Source organism: Chiloscyllium punctatum, chromosome 5 (genome assembly GCF_047496795.1).
Source record: "Chiloscyllium punctatum isolate Juve2018m chromosome 5, sChiPun1.3, whole genome shotgun sequence".
Taxonomy (NCBI): Eukaryota; Metazoa; Chordata; class Chondrichthyes; order Orectolobiformes; family Hemiscylliidae; genus Chiloscyllium; species Chiloscyllium punctatum.
Genome location: NC_092743.1, coordinates 32628116 through 32647505, shown reverse-complemented (window position 1 = coordinate 32647505; position 19390 = coordinate 32628116). Strand labels below are relative to the sequence as shown.

General features: G+C 41.1%; 1 protein-coding gene across 1 annotated transcript in view; it reads left to right on the top strand.

Annotated features, from left to right (window-relative positions):
* LOC140476966 (1-phosphatidylinositol 4,5-bisphosphate phosphodiesterase gamma-1-like) overlaps positions 1-19390 on the top strand; it is a 217236-nt gene that overhangs the window by 135235 nt on the left and 62611 nt on the right. The window contains exons 8-15 of the mRNA XM_072570007.1: positions 2144-2216; positions 3330-3431; positions 4530-4648; positions 6359-6444; positions 7758-7878; positions 11228-11396; positions 17028-17147; positions 19186-19293. Of these exons, the coding sequence (XP_072426108.1) occupies positions 2144-2216; positions 3330-3431; positions 4530-4648; positions 6359-6444; positions 7758-7878; positions 11228-11396; positions 17028-17147; positions 19186-19293 (898 nt within the window). The remainder of the gene's footprint in view (positions 1-2143; positions 2217-3329; positions 3432-4529; positions 4649-6358; positions 6445-7757; positions 7879-11227; positions 11397-17027; positions 17148-19185; positions 19294-19390) is intronic.

Below are 19390 nucleotides of genomic sequence, written 5' to 3'. Positions count from 1 at the left end.
GATTTTGAAGCTACTTGGATGCTGCCTGAACTGCTGTGCTTTTCCAGCACCACTAATCCAGAATCTGGTTTCCAGCATCTGCTGTCATTGTTTTTACCACGTTATTTTTTCAATGAGTCATTAAGTGGTCAATGCCACCTTCTCAAGGGCAATTGGGGATTGGCAATAATTAGTGGCCTTCACGTGAACAAATATATATAAAAAAGCAGGCCCATTTTTCCTCTCAGATTGATGCAAACCACTCTACAGCCCTGTTTTGCAGGTTCTCCCTGGTATTTCAGGAAATATTTTTCTGTCAGTGTACTTAAAATGGATTATCTGGTCATCACCTTAGTGCTGTTGCTATACTTCCTACATCACAACAGACATTACTCTTCACCGACTGTAAAAGACTTCCCGATGCCTCCAAGCATGAAAAGAGCTGTATAAATGCAGGAATTTTCTTTCCCATATCTGAAGTGGCTTTTCACCTACTTCCTTTCTCACTGTTGGAATTTTAGGTTTTGCAACATTGATAACAGACAGCAGGGGAACACAGACAGATTGAAGAAGTGGGCAGGAACATAGTAACTGAAGTGTAAAGTGACACATTTGCTGGGAAGAATAAGGAGAAGTGACATAAAATAAATTGTGCAATTTTAAAGAGATGCAGGAACAGAATGACCTAGTGTGCATGTGCATAAATCTTTGAAAGTGGCAGGACAAGTTGAGACAGATGCTCAAAAAGCAAATAAAGTGCATCAGATTCTCTTGGCTTTGTTGGCAGAGGCATATAGTACAAAAGTGAGGATATAATGATAACCCTTTAAAGAAAGAGAAAGGAAATGCTGGAAAAACTCAGCAGGTCTGGCAACATCTGTGGAGAGAAAGCAGAGTTAATGTTTCAGGTCCGAGTAACCCTTCTTCAGAATGTTTATTTAACATTATAGAACATGATGACGTTAAATCTTTGTAGACACTGGATAGGCTTCAGGTGGAGCATTGCACTTAATTTTGGTTTCACATTTTAGGAAAGGTGTCAAGGTTTTGGAGAGGGTGCTGAAGAGTAAATAGAATTTAAAAAATGGAAAACATTTCCAGTGGCAGAAGGGTGAGTAACCTGAGGCAAAAACACTAGAGGGATCAGAAGGAAACCTTTTTTTTTTGCAGACAGTTATTGTGATCTGAAATGCACTGGGTGGTGGAAGCATTATAACAGTTAAAAAGAATTGAAATAATGGTTGAAGGAAAACACTTGCAAGTACATAGGGAAAGAAGGGAATTAATTGGATGACTTTACCAAGCTACCAGAAAGGCTGACAATGACCACATGTATTTATATAGTGCATCTATTGCATCAGGATCTGCCGATATGCTTCATATATGTTTTATCAAACGACATGAGCTATCAGGGCAGGTAAGGAAGTAGGTTTCTTAAGGAACCAATTAAAGGAGAAAGAAAGTAAGAGACAAAGCAATTTTAGGCAGGAAATTTTTAAACTGTGAACCTTATCAACTGAAGGAATGGCCAGCAATGAAACATTACATAAAATTGATGATGTACAAGGAACCAGAATTAGAAGAGTCGGTGTATCTTGGTTATAAGGCCAGAACAGATTGCAAAGATGGGGAGGTGTGAGGGATTTGAAAACAATAATAAACATTTTAAAATCAAAGTCCTGCTTACATTGGAAAACTGCAGGTCAGAGAGAACATGGGTGGTGGATGTACAAGATTTGGTGTAAATTAGTATACAAACATCAATGCTTTGGATGACCTCAAGTTTTTGGACAATAGAATACGGGATGCCGGTCAAAGTGTACAGGAATAGTCCAGTCTAATGGCAACAAAGATACAAGAACATAGTATTCTTTCTGCACTCTTTCAGTTTATCATTCCTTCGTTGTTCTGAGGTATAGATATTGCACTGCAACACAGAAGTATCACAATTATGTCACCAATTCCATTGATCCATTTAAAGTACATGTATTAACATAGCATAATGTTTAGTGATAATGTGGAATTCAGTTCCAGGTCTCATCTGCAACATTCACTGCACTTGCACCAAAACCATTTGTCAGTAGAAGCAAAGATCCGAAGCTCATTAAATTATCAGGTCCATGATTAAATATTTTGCTTCCAAATATTATTTTGTTGCATGCAGGAATGTCGAAAGGCCTGAGCTGTGTCAAGTTACACTGTACGACTTCCAAAAGTTTCTGCAATACGATCAGAAGGTAAGCAGATTGAATCAATAAACAAAATGAAGCATTCCTACATTGCCACAGAGACTACACTTCAGAGGTACTTAATAGGCAGTAAAGTAGCTTGAGGTGTTCTGCGGTTGTGAGAGATACTCATCATATACAATTCTTTCAAGTCTTTCTTTTACGGAGACAACAATTGTTTGGAATTCACACTACGCAAAGTTTGTACAACGATCTGGCATGATTTTGTTTAGAATTCTTTCTATACTTTCGGGCAATCAATACACAGAGAGGCAGTGGTGCTTTACAGACAGAGAAGCACAACAAGGATCTTTAGGTCAAGGCTCTGAGTTTCTACTGAAGAATGCCCCGTGGAGCTGAGGAATGTGACTGAAGATACGGATGCATAAGGTGAATTTTCATTAAGGTGCTCCACCTTATCTGCGATAATGTTCATGAAAAGCACGCAACCACCAGAGATCAGAGAATTTTTGATTAGTACATGAGATGCTCAGTGTTATCCATAGAGTTTTTAGATTAGATTCCCTACACTATGGAAACAGGCCCTTCAGCTCAACAAGTCCACAATGACCTTCCAGAGAATAACCCACCCACGCCCATTCCCCTACTCAACCTTTACCCCTGACTAATGCACCTAACACTATGGGCAATTTAGCATGGCCAATTTACCTGGCCTGTGCATCTTTAAATTGTGGGAGGAAACCCACGCAGACTTGGGAGAATATGCAAACTCCACACAGACAGTTTCCCGTGGATAGAATCAAACTTGTGTCCCTGGCACTGTGAGGCAGCAGTACTAACCACTGAGCCACTGTGCCGCCACTTTGATTGTATGGAATCTGTCAGAAAAGCAAGTTTGATGAACTTTATCCATTACTTGTTCTTCCCAGGTCATGGGCCAACATTTGCTGAGAATCAGGTCAACTTTGTTGCTGTCATGGGGCATTATGGAGGCTGAACATTGATATAAAAGGCTTGATATAATTTGTTAGAATTAATGCAATGGAAATGAATGGCAAATTTTATGCATGGCTTACGTTTGTTTAATTTCCTGTCGAAAATTGTTATAATGGTAGCTCTGGAGCCAGATTCCCTTAAATGTTGTTACTCTTGCTTCCTTAGGAAAGCTGGGCAAATGACATAAACAAAGTTCGAGAGTGCATCTTTAATTACTTTAAAGACCCATTGCGGGAGATATCAGACCCTGTTTTACAACTGGATGAGGTATATATACCTTTGCCTTACTACTTTCATTCTCAGTAAACTGTAACTGAAAAGCTCTTAATTTCAACACCCTGTTCAGCAATCAGAAGGCCAGCCTAATGCTCTGGGATCATGGGTTCAAGTCCCACAGAAGGGCAGGGTTGCATTATATATGGTAAAACTCTGGCCCATCCTTAGTAATGCATAAACATGTCAATAGCTCAACTTCAACCATGGTTTATTTAAAATTTAAAGCTTGTTTACCTGAGGAAATGCCGACAAGCTCCCAGTTTGTCCCACCCTCCAATGGTTAACTCAGTTGAAACAACTAAGATGTATAAATAAGAAGCCAAAGAATAACTTGTATCCTTTATACTTTGATTAAAGTGTTTAATGCTTTGAAGTCATTGCTGAAAGCCCCTGTAATTTGTCAAAGGACTGGAACTTCATAGAAGGGTCTCAACTCTGGGTGGTGGTCAAAATCCCACTGGTTCGCAGAATTCTAACACAATGATTTCTCAAGTGATATTCTATCATAAAGGATGCTGGAAGGAGGGAAAAATTAGAATTAACTGGCAACTGAAGTAGCTCGGGTCAACCATACTGGCTGGCAAATCTCGTTGATACAAAGCAATGGCTCTCCAGTCCCTATTTTCTGATGTAAGGCCCAATCATGCTGAGATTTTTTTTTAAAAAGAGGACAAACATACACACCTCTGTTCTTTGTCATTTACATCCTCTTTCTTTCTCTTCCTTTAATTATGTTGTTCTTTATTCTCTTGTTCCTTATTTTCTCTGTAAAATCATTTCCTACCAATTCATGTCTTGATCTAGATTTTTTCTCAAGAACTCAAACGTTTAAGAATTTCCTAATTCCCTAAGTCTTCTCTTTCCTGTGGAATCTACAGGTTTATTACAGACATTTCAAACATTACCAGTTTTATTTCCAATTTGTCTTCTTTGAATTGTCTTCAACTGTGACAGAATCTTGCACTATAGATCTTGGTTCTTACTCCACTCTTCATAAAATGCAATGTAGTTTCAAAATAGAAAATGTTGTAAAATGTTTATAAACAAATGATGACAAGTAAAAATGAGTCTGTTTTGTTTGTCTTTTAGTTCTTGGCATATTTATTCTCTAGAGAGAACATGATTCTGGATTCAAGGTTTGAACGTGTGACTTCGGAGGAAATGAACTATCCTCTTTCCTATTACTGGATCTCTTCATCACACAATACGTTAAGTAAAGCTCTGTTCAGTTTTATTTTGTTTAGCGTGCACAATCAATTTTGATGTACCACTTAATTTTCTTCCCTCCTCTCCTGAAGGCACTAACTCACATCGGCTTATGATGCCAGATGTGACAGCCACTTCCTGATACCTTAACCAATAATCATTCCCTTTGTATGAACATAGACAATGAGTGCTGGCAGGATCTACAATTGCAATCAAGTCTGATACGAATCTCATGCTCCAGTGGGCAGGAACAAGATTCCTGACCACATTCTGTGTTCTCTGAAATACTCAGACAATAATCTTGTCAACTCCACCCACATCCGATTATGGGGCAGAGGGAATGGGTGGGTTAGGTAAGGAGTGGTTCTGGAATTTCTGCTGAGGGTGAGCTTGAAAAAGCTGCTGAAAGTATCAGTTGTGGGAGTAGATTGGTGCTCCATCTGATTTGCAGTCTTCTCCAGATGGCACAGAGTAAAAGCTGAGAAGCCACAGGGTGTAGGATTAAAGGCAGGAGACTACTCACTGTGTGAACAACAATTGAAGTTGTTTAGTCAGATGGATCTGTATCCATATCAGATGACTCCACATTTAAACTATACTTTCAGAACAACTATGAAGACAATCAGAACACATTGGGTAAATCTAATTACCATGATATGGTTCAATCCCAGTATATTTTCCTATGAATCTTTGCTTCCTCACCATCTTTTATTTATCTGAAAATATTTAACAAGGCAGACCAGTGATTTCCCTTGTTGGTCTGCTAACAGCTGCCACCACTACGTTCGAGTAATTTGGAGGTGAACTTCTCTCTTAATTTCCCTTTCCAAGCTGTGAGAGAGATGGTACCTCCATTCGCTGCCTTCCTCTGCTGGGCTAACCCTGATGTGGAATGCTATGAATTATGATAGCAATGATTCATGGGATCACACTTTACTCCAATTGTTCCAACTTGTTAAAACAAAAGCCACTGGAGGGAATTGTAACCTCCCACCAACCAGAGGCATAGGATTTTAGAGGAAAGGGCGCCCCCTGCTGCCAGTTAGACAGTTGGTTACATGACATGTTTTTTCTCGGTTCTTGCTCTTCAGAGGGTCAGTGCAGACTCAATGGGCCAAATGACCTCTTTCTACACTGTAGGAATTCTGTGCTTCTATGAGACACCTCAATGTAATGTTCAAATCAATGCAGTGTGGTGTCTGTTTTAAATTAACACTGACTGGTTGGATTTTCTGGAGTCAGAAGCTGGGCAGCAAAATAAAGATAGGAGGCAGCTTGAACAAGTGGGTAAAGGCTGCTGATTGTGAGCTGAGAGGAGCAGGAATATCTCTTGTAAGCAGTCATAATTTCTTCCACTAAACCCACTACCTTTCTCAGTACCTCCCTATCCTGATTGCTGGTTCAACATTCACCAACTCCCAACCTTTCCTGGTTGCTGGGGTCTTTACTCAACAGCCCTTGGTTACCTTCACAGACCACTGACATTCCCACTCAGCACTGACCAGCCTACTTGGCTGGCTCCCTGGTAGGGTATGGAGTAAACAAATAGCAATGAGGTCCACTTTATATTTGCCAGATACCCATGGTCTTGGGCTTTGTGGGAAAGCCCGACTGCTATTGCATTCTCCCCCATCCCTCAGTGTAAATGTTAAGGGCCATTATTTGTACAAGTCATCGTGACCAAAGGTCGGAATGCTCTTCATCTTTTCCAGGTATCTCACTGGTGACCAGTTTTCCAGTGAATCATCATTGGAGGCCTATGCCCGATGCCTGAGGATGGGATGTCGCTGCATAGAATGTAAGCTTTCTCCTTTTCCCAGTTCTCTCAGTTTCTTCTCCCTCCAGCACTGACTCAATTGAGTTACAGTTCCTCCAAAGTATGGCTGCTTCTCCTGGGCAGTTACGCTTCCAATTCCAGAATCATTTTGGGTAAATGTGGGTTGTAACCCACATTAGAAGGTACAGCTGTATTCAGGTAGGGAATGGTTAGGCATAGAATTGCTGGCCCTTGGTTCCCTTGTCCTTCTCAGTGATCAAGAATGCGATTTTCTTAGCTAAAAGGTGATGTGCAAATCCAAATGTTGTTTCCACCCACTCAGTCAACATTGTACAGACAAACATTTGAACCTGGCCTTTGTGTCATTTCCTTATTTGCTTCAATAGTTGGTGTGAGTTTGCACAATATGTAAGGGGGGAACAAAGGAGCAGAATGGAATGAGTATTGAAGTGGTGCTAATTCATATCCTTCATGTCATGGTCCAACAGTTTGAATTAACTTTCAGGAGATTTAGATGATGTTAATGGTGTGGCTGTGTGATTTGTTTTGCCTTTGCTTTATGAAAAGGAAGTATTTGTTCATGGCCTTGGGGACGAAACAAATTTTAGGTCAGTGATGTTCAGTAAAATTATGAATAGTCCAGCATTCCCTCAAACAGGAAAACTGTAGGATAAAGGGGTAAAAGCTTAGCCATGTATATATTTATTGGTCTATACTAACTTGTGTCTAGAAATTGTTTATGGCGTATCTCTGATTAGTGGGGCAAATGTCTGGTCTACAGTTTCTTTTATTTGCCCATGGGCTGTCGATATCACTGGTAATATCAATGTTTATTGCACTTGAGAAGATAGCGTTAATCCATCTCTTGAACCTTTGTAGTCCATGCAGTGAGACTGAGTCATTAAGTATGAGGCTGAGATAGACAGATTTTTAGTTATTGAAGGAATCAAGAGTTATAGAAGAAAAGACTGGAAAGTGGAGCCGAAGGTTATCTGAAACACTGTGGTCTCATTAAATGCCAGAGTTGGCTGGATGGGCTATAAGGTCTCATGGTCTTAAGGTCTACCTGCAGAACTGTGGAGAACGAATATCCAGGTTGTGGCCCAACGATGATGAAAGAATGGTAATATTCATCAAAACATAGTGTCTGACGTGGAGAATTTGTAGGTGATGGTAGTTCCATGCCCTTGGTTCCCTTGTCTTTCTCCGTCATCGAGATTGCGATTTTCAGAGGTGCTGTTGAAGTAGCTTCATGGCAAGTGGTGAGACAACCAACCTAAGGGAAAATCCAAATAATTCCATGCTGTAATTAATTAATTATTTCTTTTTCGCAGTGGATTGCTGGGACGGCCCAGATGACCTGCCAATTATTTACCACGGGCACACTCTTACCTCCAAAATAAAATTCCTGGATGTGTTATACACAATAAAGGAACATGCCTTCATCACCTCAGAGTAAGTAGCTCCAAAGATATGGGATGACAATTTATATAAATGTGAAACTAAATGATTTGGGTAATCATTAATTCTAAAGACCATTTTGTTTCTCTGAAACAAAACATCCTCAGTCGCTCTGTCCTGTCCTGTGTCTTCAGCCTCTTCTGCTCTCTTTTCCCATCATTCATGTTGCAACTATTTCTAAGGCCTTCTTGGCCTCTGTGACATCCTCAGGCACTCCATCCTCAAACGTATTCCTATGTTCATCTCTCTGACACTGGCCTATTTCAATTCAATTTTTACAAACCCATCAAATCTTTTGTAATGATTTCTTTTCCTGCCTTCACATAGTTGCCCAGGTGATAAAAACTGGGAAGTGAACCTCAAGGGTACTCAATGAGTAGCGGTGGAAGTGACCAGGGGCATATAAGACAATAGGGAGATGGGATGGGGATAATACAGGGCAGGGAGATGGGATTGGCATGAGAGAGGGCAGGGAGATGGGATTGGCATGAGAGAGGGCAGGGAGATGGAATTGGCATGAGAGAGGACAGGGAGATGGGATTGGCATCAGAGAGGGCAGGGAGATGGGATTGGCATGAGAGAGGGCAGGGAGATGGGATTGGCATCAGAGAGGGCAGGGAGATGGGATGGGGATTAGAGTAGACAGAGAGATTGGATGTGGATAAGAGAGGGCAGCAGATGTCACGGCTATATGAGAGGACAGAGACATGGCTTGAAAATATTGGAAACATGGAGGTGAAATAGGGGTATGTGAGAGGAAATGAAAATGGCACATGGGTAACAAAGAGCAATGGGAGGCATGAGGGTGGTATGGGGGCTATGTATGGGGGAGAGGGGTGAGTGAGAATAAAGTGCCTTGTAGCATTTTATATAAGTGAGTATAATCTCAGAGAACCAAGGCAGCCTTCTAATGAGCTGACCTTGACACTTTCTGATTTTGTGGTCACATCTGAACGACAGCTGGATGCAGCAGGCTGGACTTCACAGCCTGACCCTTCCAAAGCAACAAACAAGCATGTATACATCATTTGCATTGGAGACAGGTTGGCTGGGTTAGGGGATTTCCTGGCCTAACCTTCCCTCCTCCGTGGTAAAAATCCAGCTCGAAGTCTTGCTCCCGTCCATATTCACTAACCTGAAATAATCCTTGCCTTCAAGTACAAATTGCTTCATATCCCTGCATCCTGCAACTTCTCAACTCTGCTTTTTTTTTTCAATTCCTTCTGCCTATGGGGTATCCTTTATGAACTAGAATACAGTCTCCATATATCTGCATCAAATTGCCTCCATTGTCTGTTTCAAAATCAACCTCTTTGCCTTGCTTTTGATCGCCACTCGATGTCTCAGAGCCATTTTAGAATGTTTTATCTCAAAAGTTTTAAAATCCATTCTATTTTCACCATACTAATTAGAATTAGAATTTAAAATAGCTTTATTGTCAAATGAGCACTGTGAAAAGTCGCTGCTTAGAGAGCCATTTTAGGTACAAGGTCCCTAGGTACAGCTTCTTCAGTTACTTCTTAGAAAAATAGAGAAGTAAAGAAGTCGAGCATTGCAGATTTTAGGAATAAGTTAAAAAACGGAGAATGGTCTTCCAACCCACTCCATATATCTAACCTCCAGCCTGCACTGGGCCTTGACTCTGGACCATGCCTGGCTTCACCTCAGAATTCACAAAACCATGAAATCGCCCCGTGACTGGAAGTCTATGTTGAGGCCATACCAGGCCGAGAATTCGCCTCTTTGGGGTCTGAACAGAGGCCAGGTGTATTAGTAATTAGTATTAGAAATTATACTAATATGTCATTTAAATGATTAAATTTATCTGTGTTTTTCTCATTTCTTGAAAACGCTGTCTATCTCAGGACAGTCATTTCTAGATTTCGAAGGATTTTTAACTATTAAAAAACTTATGTATGCACAACTGGCTGACTGCAGAAATATCTGGGCTGGTATATCAAGAAAGGAGTGATAGACTGAGGGTCTCTTTTCTCTTGAGGAGAGAAGGTCGAGGTATGACCTTTTAAATTATGAAAGGTTTTGATAGAGTGGATGCAGAGAAAATGTTTTCCATTGCGGAGAATACCATAATCAAAGGCCAAAAATATAAGATATATTTGAAGAAAATCTATCGGAAATTCGGAAGACAAAAACTTTTCTCAAGGAAACTGACTACCATATCAATGGCTGAAATCTTAGGTGGTACTAGACAGGCTCAAGGAAGAACGGTATTTGATGATAAATTTAGATTAGCAAATACAGGAGAAGGCTTGAATGGGCTGACATGGATAGGTTGAGTTGAATGGTTTTTGTGGGTTTTTTTCTATGTAGCTGACCTGACTGTTCATTGATCTAATCTTAACTGAAGTGGGTACCTCAGCTGTGTAACTGCATCAGATCAAATCTGAAATACTTAAATGAGCCAGAGCCAAGGGCACAAAGAAGAGAGGCCTAATTTCCCCTTTTCTCTATTGCTAACAAACCCCCCTTCCCCACACCATACCTTCAGCACTGTCAGTAAAATAGGATCTGATAAACCTTTAAACAGTGCAATCACTGGCGACATAGTTTTATTACATCACTGCACAAGCAAAGGATAAACTGAGTAAAAGAAAAATGCTTATATCATCATTCGCATATCTTTAGGCAAGTGCTTAAAGAATCCACCTTAAAGTTGTTATGGAAACAAATATGACAGTTAATTGGTGTTCAGTAAGCTCTTATAAATAGCAAATGAGATCAATAACTAGACCATCCTTATTTGGTGAGGGTTGCATTGGTTGAGGAATAAATCATTGCCAGGGCAGCAGCAGAACACTTTGTTCCTTTGGAACTATGACAAGTAAGTACTTACTCATTGCAAATATTTTGATGATCCAGTTCATATTAAAATTATTCTTTAAAATGCATTCTTTCACAGGATATGAGCATCACTGACAAGGCCAACATTTGTTGCCCATCCCTAAATGCCTTTGAATTTAGTGACTTGATCAGCTATTTCAGAGGATTGCTCAGATTTGATCATATTGCTATGTGATTGAAGTAAATAGTAGACCAGAGTGAGTAAGGATGGCAGATTTCCATCTCTGAACAATATCAATGAATGAGATGTTTGTTATGATGATTATTTTCACGGTGACCATCACTGAGGCTACATTTCAAGTCCAGAATTATGAATCCAATTTAAATTCTATCAAATCTTATGGTGGGATTTGAGCATTCACTTGGGTCTCTGGATTGCTTCAACAATGATGTTATCACTATTGCATTATCTCCTCATATGGGAACAGCAACAACATCCAATGTTACACAATGCATTACTGATTTCAAGTGTACCTTGCAGGTTTCCAATTATCCTTTCCATTGAAGACCATTGCAGTGTTGTTCAGCAACGAAACATGGCATCGCATTTCAAGAAGGTCTTTGGGGACATGTTGCTGACCAAACCCGTAGACATCAATGCAGATGAACTCCCATCACCGAATCAACTGAAGAAAAAAATCCTGATAAAGGTAGGTGAGGTGGTAACTTACTGTGGCAGGAACATTGCCCATCTATTGAAGGTGTCTGCTATCTTCACTTCTAGAATGTTCAACTGACCTGCTGCTGATGCTGAAGCATTGTATGTAAACTTTAAATAGTTCAAAGTTTGGTAGAAGATTTGTAGTTCGGGTGCTCGTTGTTGTGGTTCTGTTCGCCGAGCTGGGAATTTGTCTTGCAAATTCCCAGCTCGGCGAACAGAACCACAACAAACTTTAAATACCTTTGCCAATCTTTTCATATGTATTGTTCTGCTGATGCTTATATTGAAATATGTAATCCTGCAGAGCAAAACATCCCATTCTTGAAGCGAGAAGAGAAAATCAATCATGCTTAGATGGAAATACCTCAACAGTTGACCATTAAGGACATGTTATGCCTATATCTACTAGAGATTCAATGAAAGTTTTGTTTTTCACTGTTTCGTTGCTGTTTCTTTTTGATGCTGGCTCTCTAACAGCTCCATACATTTTCAACTGCTCCATTTCTGATAACATATTTCAACCAATGTGTATTTAATGCAATAGACAATAGACAATAGACAATAGGTGTAGGAGTAGGCCATTCAGCCCTTTGAGCCTGCACCACCATTCAATATGATCATGGCTGATCATTCCTAATCAGTATCCTCTTCCTGCCTTATCTCCATAACCCTTGATTCAACTATCTTTGAGAGCTCTATCCAACTCTTCCTTAAACGAATCCAGAGACTGGGCCTCCACTGCCCTCTGGGGCAGAGCATTCCACACAGCCACCACTCTCTGGGTGAAGAAGTTTCTCCTCATCTCTGTCCTAAATGGTCTACCCCGTATTTTTAAGCTGTGTCCTCTGGTTCGGCACTCACCCATCAGCGGAAACATGTCCAATCCTTTCATAATCTTATATGTCTCAATCAGATCCCCTCTCAGTCTTCTAAACTCAAGAGTATACAAGCCCAGTCGCTTCAGTCTTTCAGTGTAAGGTAATCCCGCCATTCCAGGAATTAACCTCGTGAACCTACGCTGCACTCCCTCAATAGCCAGAATGTCTTTCCTCAAATTTGGAGACCAGAACTGCACACAGTACTCCTGTACAGCTGCAGAAGCACCTCTTTGCTTCTATACTCAATTCCTTTTGTTATGAAGGCCAGCTTGCTATTAGCCTTCTTCACTACCTGCTGTACCTGCATAGCCTTCATTGACTGGTGTATAAGAAGATCTCTCTGTACTGCCCCTTTACCTAAATTGATTCCATTCAGGTAGTAATCTGCCTTCCTGTTCTTGCCACCAAAGTGGATAACCATACATTTATCCATATTAAACTGCATCTGCCATGCATCTGCCCATTCACCTAACTCGTCCAGGTCACCCTGTAATCTCCTAACACCCTCATCACATTTCACCCTGCCACCCAGCTTTGTATCATCAGCAAATTTGCTAATGTTATTGCTGATACCATCTTCTATATCATTAACATATATTGTAAAAAGCTGTGGTCCCAGCACAGATCCCTGCGGTACCCCACTGGTCACTGCCTGCCATTCCGAAATGGAGCCGTTTATCACTACTCTTTGTTTCCTATCAGCCAACCAATTTTCAATCCAATCTAGTACTTTGCCCCCAATACCATGCGCCCTAATTTTGCTCACTAACCTCCTGTGTGGGACTTTATCAAAAGCTTTCTGAAAGTCCAGGTACACTACATCTACTGGATCTCCCCCCTCGTCCATCTTCAGAGTTACATCCTCAAAAAATTTCAGAAGATTAGTCAAGCATGATTTCCCCTTCATAAATCCATGCTGACTCTGTCCTATCCTGTTACTCCTATCCAGATGTGCCGTAATTTCATCCTTTATAATAGACTCCAGCAACTTTCCCACCACTGAGGTCAGACTAACTGGTCTACAATTTCCTGCTTTCTCTCTCCCACCTTTCTTAAAAAGTGGTATAACATTAGCCACCCTCCAATCCTCAGGAACCAACCCCAAATCTATCGAACTCTGGAAAATAATCACCAACACATCCATGATTTCCTGAGCCACCTCCTTCAGTACCCTGGGATGTAGACCATCAGGCCCCGGAGACTTATCGACCTTCAGACCTAACAGTCTCTCCAACACCAAATCCTGGCAAATATAAATTCCCTTAAGTTCAGGTCCTTCAGCCACTGTTACCTCGGGGAGATTGCTTGTGTCTTCCCCAGTGAACACAGACCTGAAGTACCCATTTAATTCTTCTGCCATTTCTTTGTTCCCCGTAATATATTCCCCTGTTTCTGTCTTCAAGGGCCCAATTTTAGTCCTAACCATTTTTTTGCCTTGCACATACCTTAAAAAAGCTTTTACTATCCTCCTTTATATTATTGGCCAATTTACCTTCGTACCTCATTTACCTTCGTACCTCTGCGTATTTCCTTCTTAGTAATCCTCTGTTGCTCTTTAAAAGCATCCCAGTCCTCAGTTTTCCCACTTATCTTTGCTATGTTATACTTTTTATCTTTTAACTTTTTTTGTTTCTTAACTTCCCTCATCAGCCATGGCTGCCCATGCCTCCTCCTGGGATCTTTCTTCCTTTTAGGAATGAACTGATCCTGCAACTTCTGCATTATACACAGAAATATCCGCCATTGTTTCTCCACAGTCATCCCTGCTAAGGTATTGCACCATTGAACTTTGGCCAGCTCCTCCCTCATAGCTCCATAGTTCCCTTTATTCAACAGAAGTACTGTCACTTCCGACTGTATCCTCTCCCTCTCAAATTGCAGATTGAAGCTTAATGTATTATGGTCACTTCTTCCCAATGGCTCCTTCACTTCGAGGTCTCTGACCAATTCTGGTTCGTTACCCAATACCAGATCCAGAATTGCCTTCTCCCTGGTCGGCTCCAGCACCAGCTGCTCTAAGAATCCATCTCTGAGGCACTCCACAAAGTCTCTTTCTTGAGGTCCAATACCATCCTGATTCTCTCAGTCTACCTGCATGTTAAAATCCCCCATAACAACTGTAGTAACATCTTTGCGACAGGCCAATTTCAGCTCCTGATTCAACTTACATCCAACATCCAGACTACTGTTTGGCGGCCTGTAGATGACTCCCAAGAAGGTCTTTTTATCCTTAGTATTTCGCAGCTCTATCCACACTGACTCTACATCCCCCCGCACAAGGGACTGAATATCATCCCTGACCAACATGGCCACCCCACCCCCTCTGCCCATCAGTCTGTCCTTACGATAGCACGTGTAGCCTTGAATATTCATTTACCAGGCCCTGTCCACTTGAAGCCACGTCTCAGTTATCCCCACAATATCGTATCTGCCAATTTCCAAAAAAGCCTCAAGCTCATCCATCTTATGTCTAATGCTTCATGCATTCATGTATAGCATTTTTAATTTGTTACTGCCCTCACCCTTCCCATCAACCCCTATTTCACTCAACCTTGCAGCATGATCCCTTTCCGAGTTTTCTGCCTCATTGATACAGTTGTCTTTCTTGACTTCCCTTGTTCTAACTTTCCCTTCAATTTCCTTTTTAAACATCCAGTTTGTCCCCTCCCCCCGCTACTTAGTTTAAATGTAGCAGTGTTGCAGTATAAAACCTGCCTGCCAGAATGCTGGTCCCTAACCTATTAAGGTGCAAACCGTCTCTTTGTAGAATTTATGCTTGCCACAAAATATACCCCAGTGATCCAAGAACTTAAATCCTTACTTCCTGCACCAGTTCCCCAGCCACACGTTCAAGTCCATTATCTCCCTGTTTCTGGCCACACCAGCCCGAGGAACTGGAAGCAAACCGGAGATAACCGCCTTGGACGTCCTGCGTTTCAGCCTTCTTCCTAGTTCTCCGAAGTCCCGCTGTAGTATGTTCCTCCTCTTCTTCCCGACATCATTTGTGCCGACATGTACCACCACCTCTGGCTCTTCACCCTCGTCCTTGAGGATTTCCTGCACTCTGTCCACGATGTCTTTCACCCTGGCACCAGGAAGGCAACACACCATCCTTAAATCCCGTCTCCTGCCACAAAAACACCGGTCAGTTCCTCTCACGATGGAGTCCCCTATTACCACGGCTCTGTGCGATGTCCGACTCTTCCGCTCTGCCTCTGTGCCAACCTTTGATTGACAGACCTGGCCGCCTTGCGAACTGGCAGTGTCATCAGTCTCTACTGTTTCCAAAAGCTTCAACTTGTTCCTGAAAGGTACTTCTCTCGGGGTCTCTTGCACCTGTCTCCTCTCTGCCTTCCTCATCGTCTGCTCTCTTCTGCTCTCTTCTGGCATGATTGGTATAATAACCTCGCTGAAGGTCTTGTCCAGAAAGATCTCGTTCTCTCGGATGAGCCTAAGATCCTCGAGTTCTTTCATCAGCGCTGCAATTTGCTCGGTCAATAGCTGAATGTGCTCACACTTTCCACACATATATGAGCCAGACACACCAGAATCGTTGACCTCCCACATCAAGCACATAGTGCACTGAACCAGCTGGGCAGTCTCATCTTCACCCTCTTCAACTGTGGCGTAATCACTTCACTCAACCTCCTTGTCAAAGACTCCTGAGCTGAAGCCTCACTCTTCAATCCAAACTTCCTTAGACCGTCTTTTTGTGGCAAGTCTGTGGACTCTTAATTTAGGTTAGAGGAGGAGGGAGGGAGGGAGACCCTACATTGTAGGACCTGGGGTCTAGAACACACCCACTCTAATAGCAATCACTTACCTTCCTGACTGGCTTTGCGCTCCGCCTGAACTTCCGCCCAGCTCCCGCCGCTCTCTGCCCCCACAAACTGTGCACAAAGGCAAATACATCAGAAGTAGCAGTTACATGTCTACTACAAGCCAGCCAGTACGCTAAGTACAATTGCTTTTCTCCAAATAGAAAGTGAAGACTGCAGGGGTTGAAAAGTTAGAGTTGAAAAATGTGGCAATAGAAAAGCACAGCAGGTCAGACAGCATCAGAGAAGCAGGAGAGATGACATTTCAGGTATAAGTCCTTTGTCAGGAATGTTGTCCTGATGAAGGGGAAATGCCTGAAACATTGACTTTCCTGCTCCTTTGATGCTGCCTAACCTGTTGTGCTTTTCTAGCGCCACCCTTTGCAACTCTTTCTTCAAATAGATCTCTATACCAAATTGTGTCCATGTGTCCCAATAAAGTTTCAGTTTTATGTACCTCTGCAGATTCAGTAGGAGTTCTGTATTAGAGGCAAAAAATGTGACGCTGATGAAGGGTTTACGCCCGAAACGTCAACTCTCCTGCTCATCGGATGCTGCCTGACCCACTGTGCTTTTACAGCAACACATTTTTCGACTCTGATTTCCAGTATCTGCAGTCCTCACTTTCTCTCAGCAGTTCTGTCTTAGTAGAATTTTCTGACCTCTAACCTAAGGGCTACCGAGGCTATCTTAACACCTTAGTGCTCCTGGCCAGAGATGTGGGATTTTCCAGTCCTAGTAACTCAAATACATAGGGAGGTGCATTCCCAGATTTCTTAAGTTTAATTAAAATTTTTTAAAAATAAAATTATGATTCAATGAGGTCACTGAAGCACCGTGCTCTCTTCAGCTTGCCAATCTGCAATGCTGTCTCACAAAATTAATTCATGTTTATGTAATACTTGTTCTGTTGTTGGTTTAAAGCACAAGAAGTTGGTGGAAGGCAACCTGTATGAAGAGGTTTCATCGGCAAGCTACTCAGAAAATGACATAAGCAACTCTATTAAAAATGGAATCCTATACTTAGAGGATCCCATTGACCATGTAAGTACTGTTCCCTCCTAACCACCTTCATCAATACCACTGCAAGTGTTGCTCAACTGTTCATCTTTCCAATTATACTGATAATTTTCAATTGAGAAAATTGGATTAACAACCAAAGTTACCATACAGTAATTGTCAATCAAGAAGTAGTGATTTGACAAACCCAAGCTTGAATTTAACAAGTTTAAAGATTGCAGTAAGTAGGAAAGCTTAAAGAAGGTGAGAGGTTGAACAATTTTGAAACCATTGTAAGTTATAAGGAGCAATAGAGTTAGGAGTTCTTTTGTATAATACAATGATTTGGATCTTGGAATAGAATAAAATATCAAAATTTGCTGATGATAAAAACTTGGATAGTGCCAAACAACGATAGTGATGTGAACTGCCTGCAGCAGGACATAGAGAGGTTAACAAGTAGCAGATGGAATTTAATACAATGTAATGTGAGATGATGCATTTCAATAGAAATGTTAGGGAGAGGCAATTTAGTTTGAATGGCATAATTCTAAACCTTGTGTCAGAACAGAGGAACCTGGAGTGCATGTGTACTCATTCTTTGAACATTGCAGGGCCTTGAGGATATTACAGACTTGGATCTTGGATATCCTAAGTGGCCAAAGTTAAAAATCACACGACACCAGGTTATAGTCCAACAGGTTTATTTGGAAGCACTAGCTTTCGGAGTGCTGCTTCTTCATCAGCTCTCTCTCTGGTGTTGTGTGATTTTTAACTTTGTACACCCCAGTCCAACACTGGCATCTCCAAATCCCAAGTGGAGGCATTGAGTAAAAATGTGCTGAAGTTATAGTGACTCTAAAAAAGCTCTGATGCCACAATTAGAAAATTGTATCCAGTTCGAATCCCAATGTTTTAGAAAAGGAATGAAGGTCCTCAGGGGAGTGTCATTGAGATTCACCAAAATGTGAAGGTTTTAGCTAAATTGGAAAGTCTGAGATTGTTCTTGTAGCAAAAGAGATTGAGGGAGGCTTGATAGAAGTAAACGAAATTATGATGGACTATATATGGTAGACAAGAAGAAACTCTTTCTATTAACTGTTTGTGCGAGGGCTAGGAGCATATTTAAAATTTGGGGTGAGAGTTGGAAGAATGACTCATTTGGAGCTGAGCAAGAAAAAGACTAACATTGACCAAACAGATGAAACGGGCTAATGTCAAAAAATAAGAGGCTGTAGAAAGGCACACAACTTTTCATCTGAATCTGTCCTGATTCCCAAACAAGATCACATGATTGCATCCCTTTCTTGAGTTTCTGCTAACTTAATTTCATAGTTAACATGAGTGCAAGTGAGTTTGTTTTTGCAATTACTGGAGGAAAGCCATGCGCTTTTGTGTATGATCCTACTGTGGAGGATATAGCTTATACATAACGTGGTGGAAGAAGAAGTCAAGTGGCCATTTTTTTAGTTTCATTGTTTTAAAATTTCACTTGGGTACAAACATCCTTTGAGCTTCTTCTCGTTATTGTTTGAGGAGAGTTTACAGAAATGCTACAGACTTAATGTGGAAAAGTGATGAGAAATGATGAAAGGCAGAAATTGCACAGAAGTAGAAGTTAATCAGTGCAGGGAGATAGGAAGAATCTAGGACATCAGCGTAAATCAGGGTAGGATGACAATGCAAAAACTATGTTAATAAAAGGTGTAGTTGAACAAATACTAGGGTATGGATGCATGAGGTTATCACATGAACAGAAGCATAAGAAGCATAAAGAATGCATGGAAAATCTTGAGAAACTTGTATGCCAAATTCTCATGGGCATTTCCCCTTCACCAGGTTCCTACAATAATTCACTAAAAAGGAAATCTATCCCCCTACGCAGTTAGAATTCAATAAGCTTTAAGGTCTAAGGCACTTTATTTGAATGTTCTCATGTAAATAATGGAATTACACCAGTGGTTCTCCATTATGAGATGTGGATTGAGGCACTTGAAGACAGTATAGATCCAAAGTATAATAGTCAGGGAAAGTGAAAACAAAAGTGATTTTTTTGACAATGACTTACATTCAAACTTCGCAGAACTGGAGCCCACATTATTTTGTCCTCACAAGTAATAAGATCTATTACTCTGAAGAAACATCCAGGTACCAGAACAATGATGATGAAGAGGAAGAAGAACAAAAAGAGGTACATCCGCATTATTTTTACCCTTTTCCTTGTATTAACACATTCTTGGGTATAACTGTACTCCCCATAAGCAATAACTTTTGAGTTGGTATGTGAT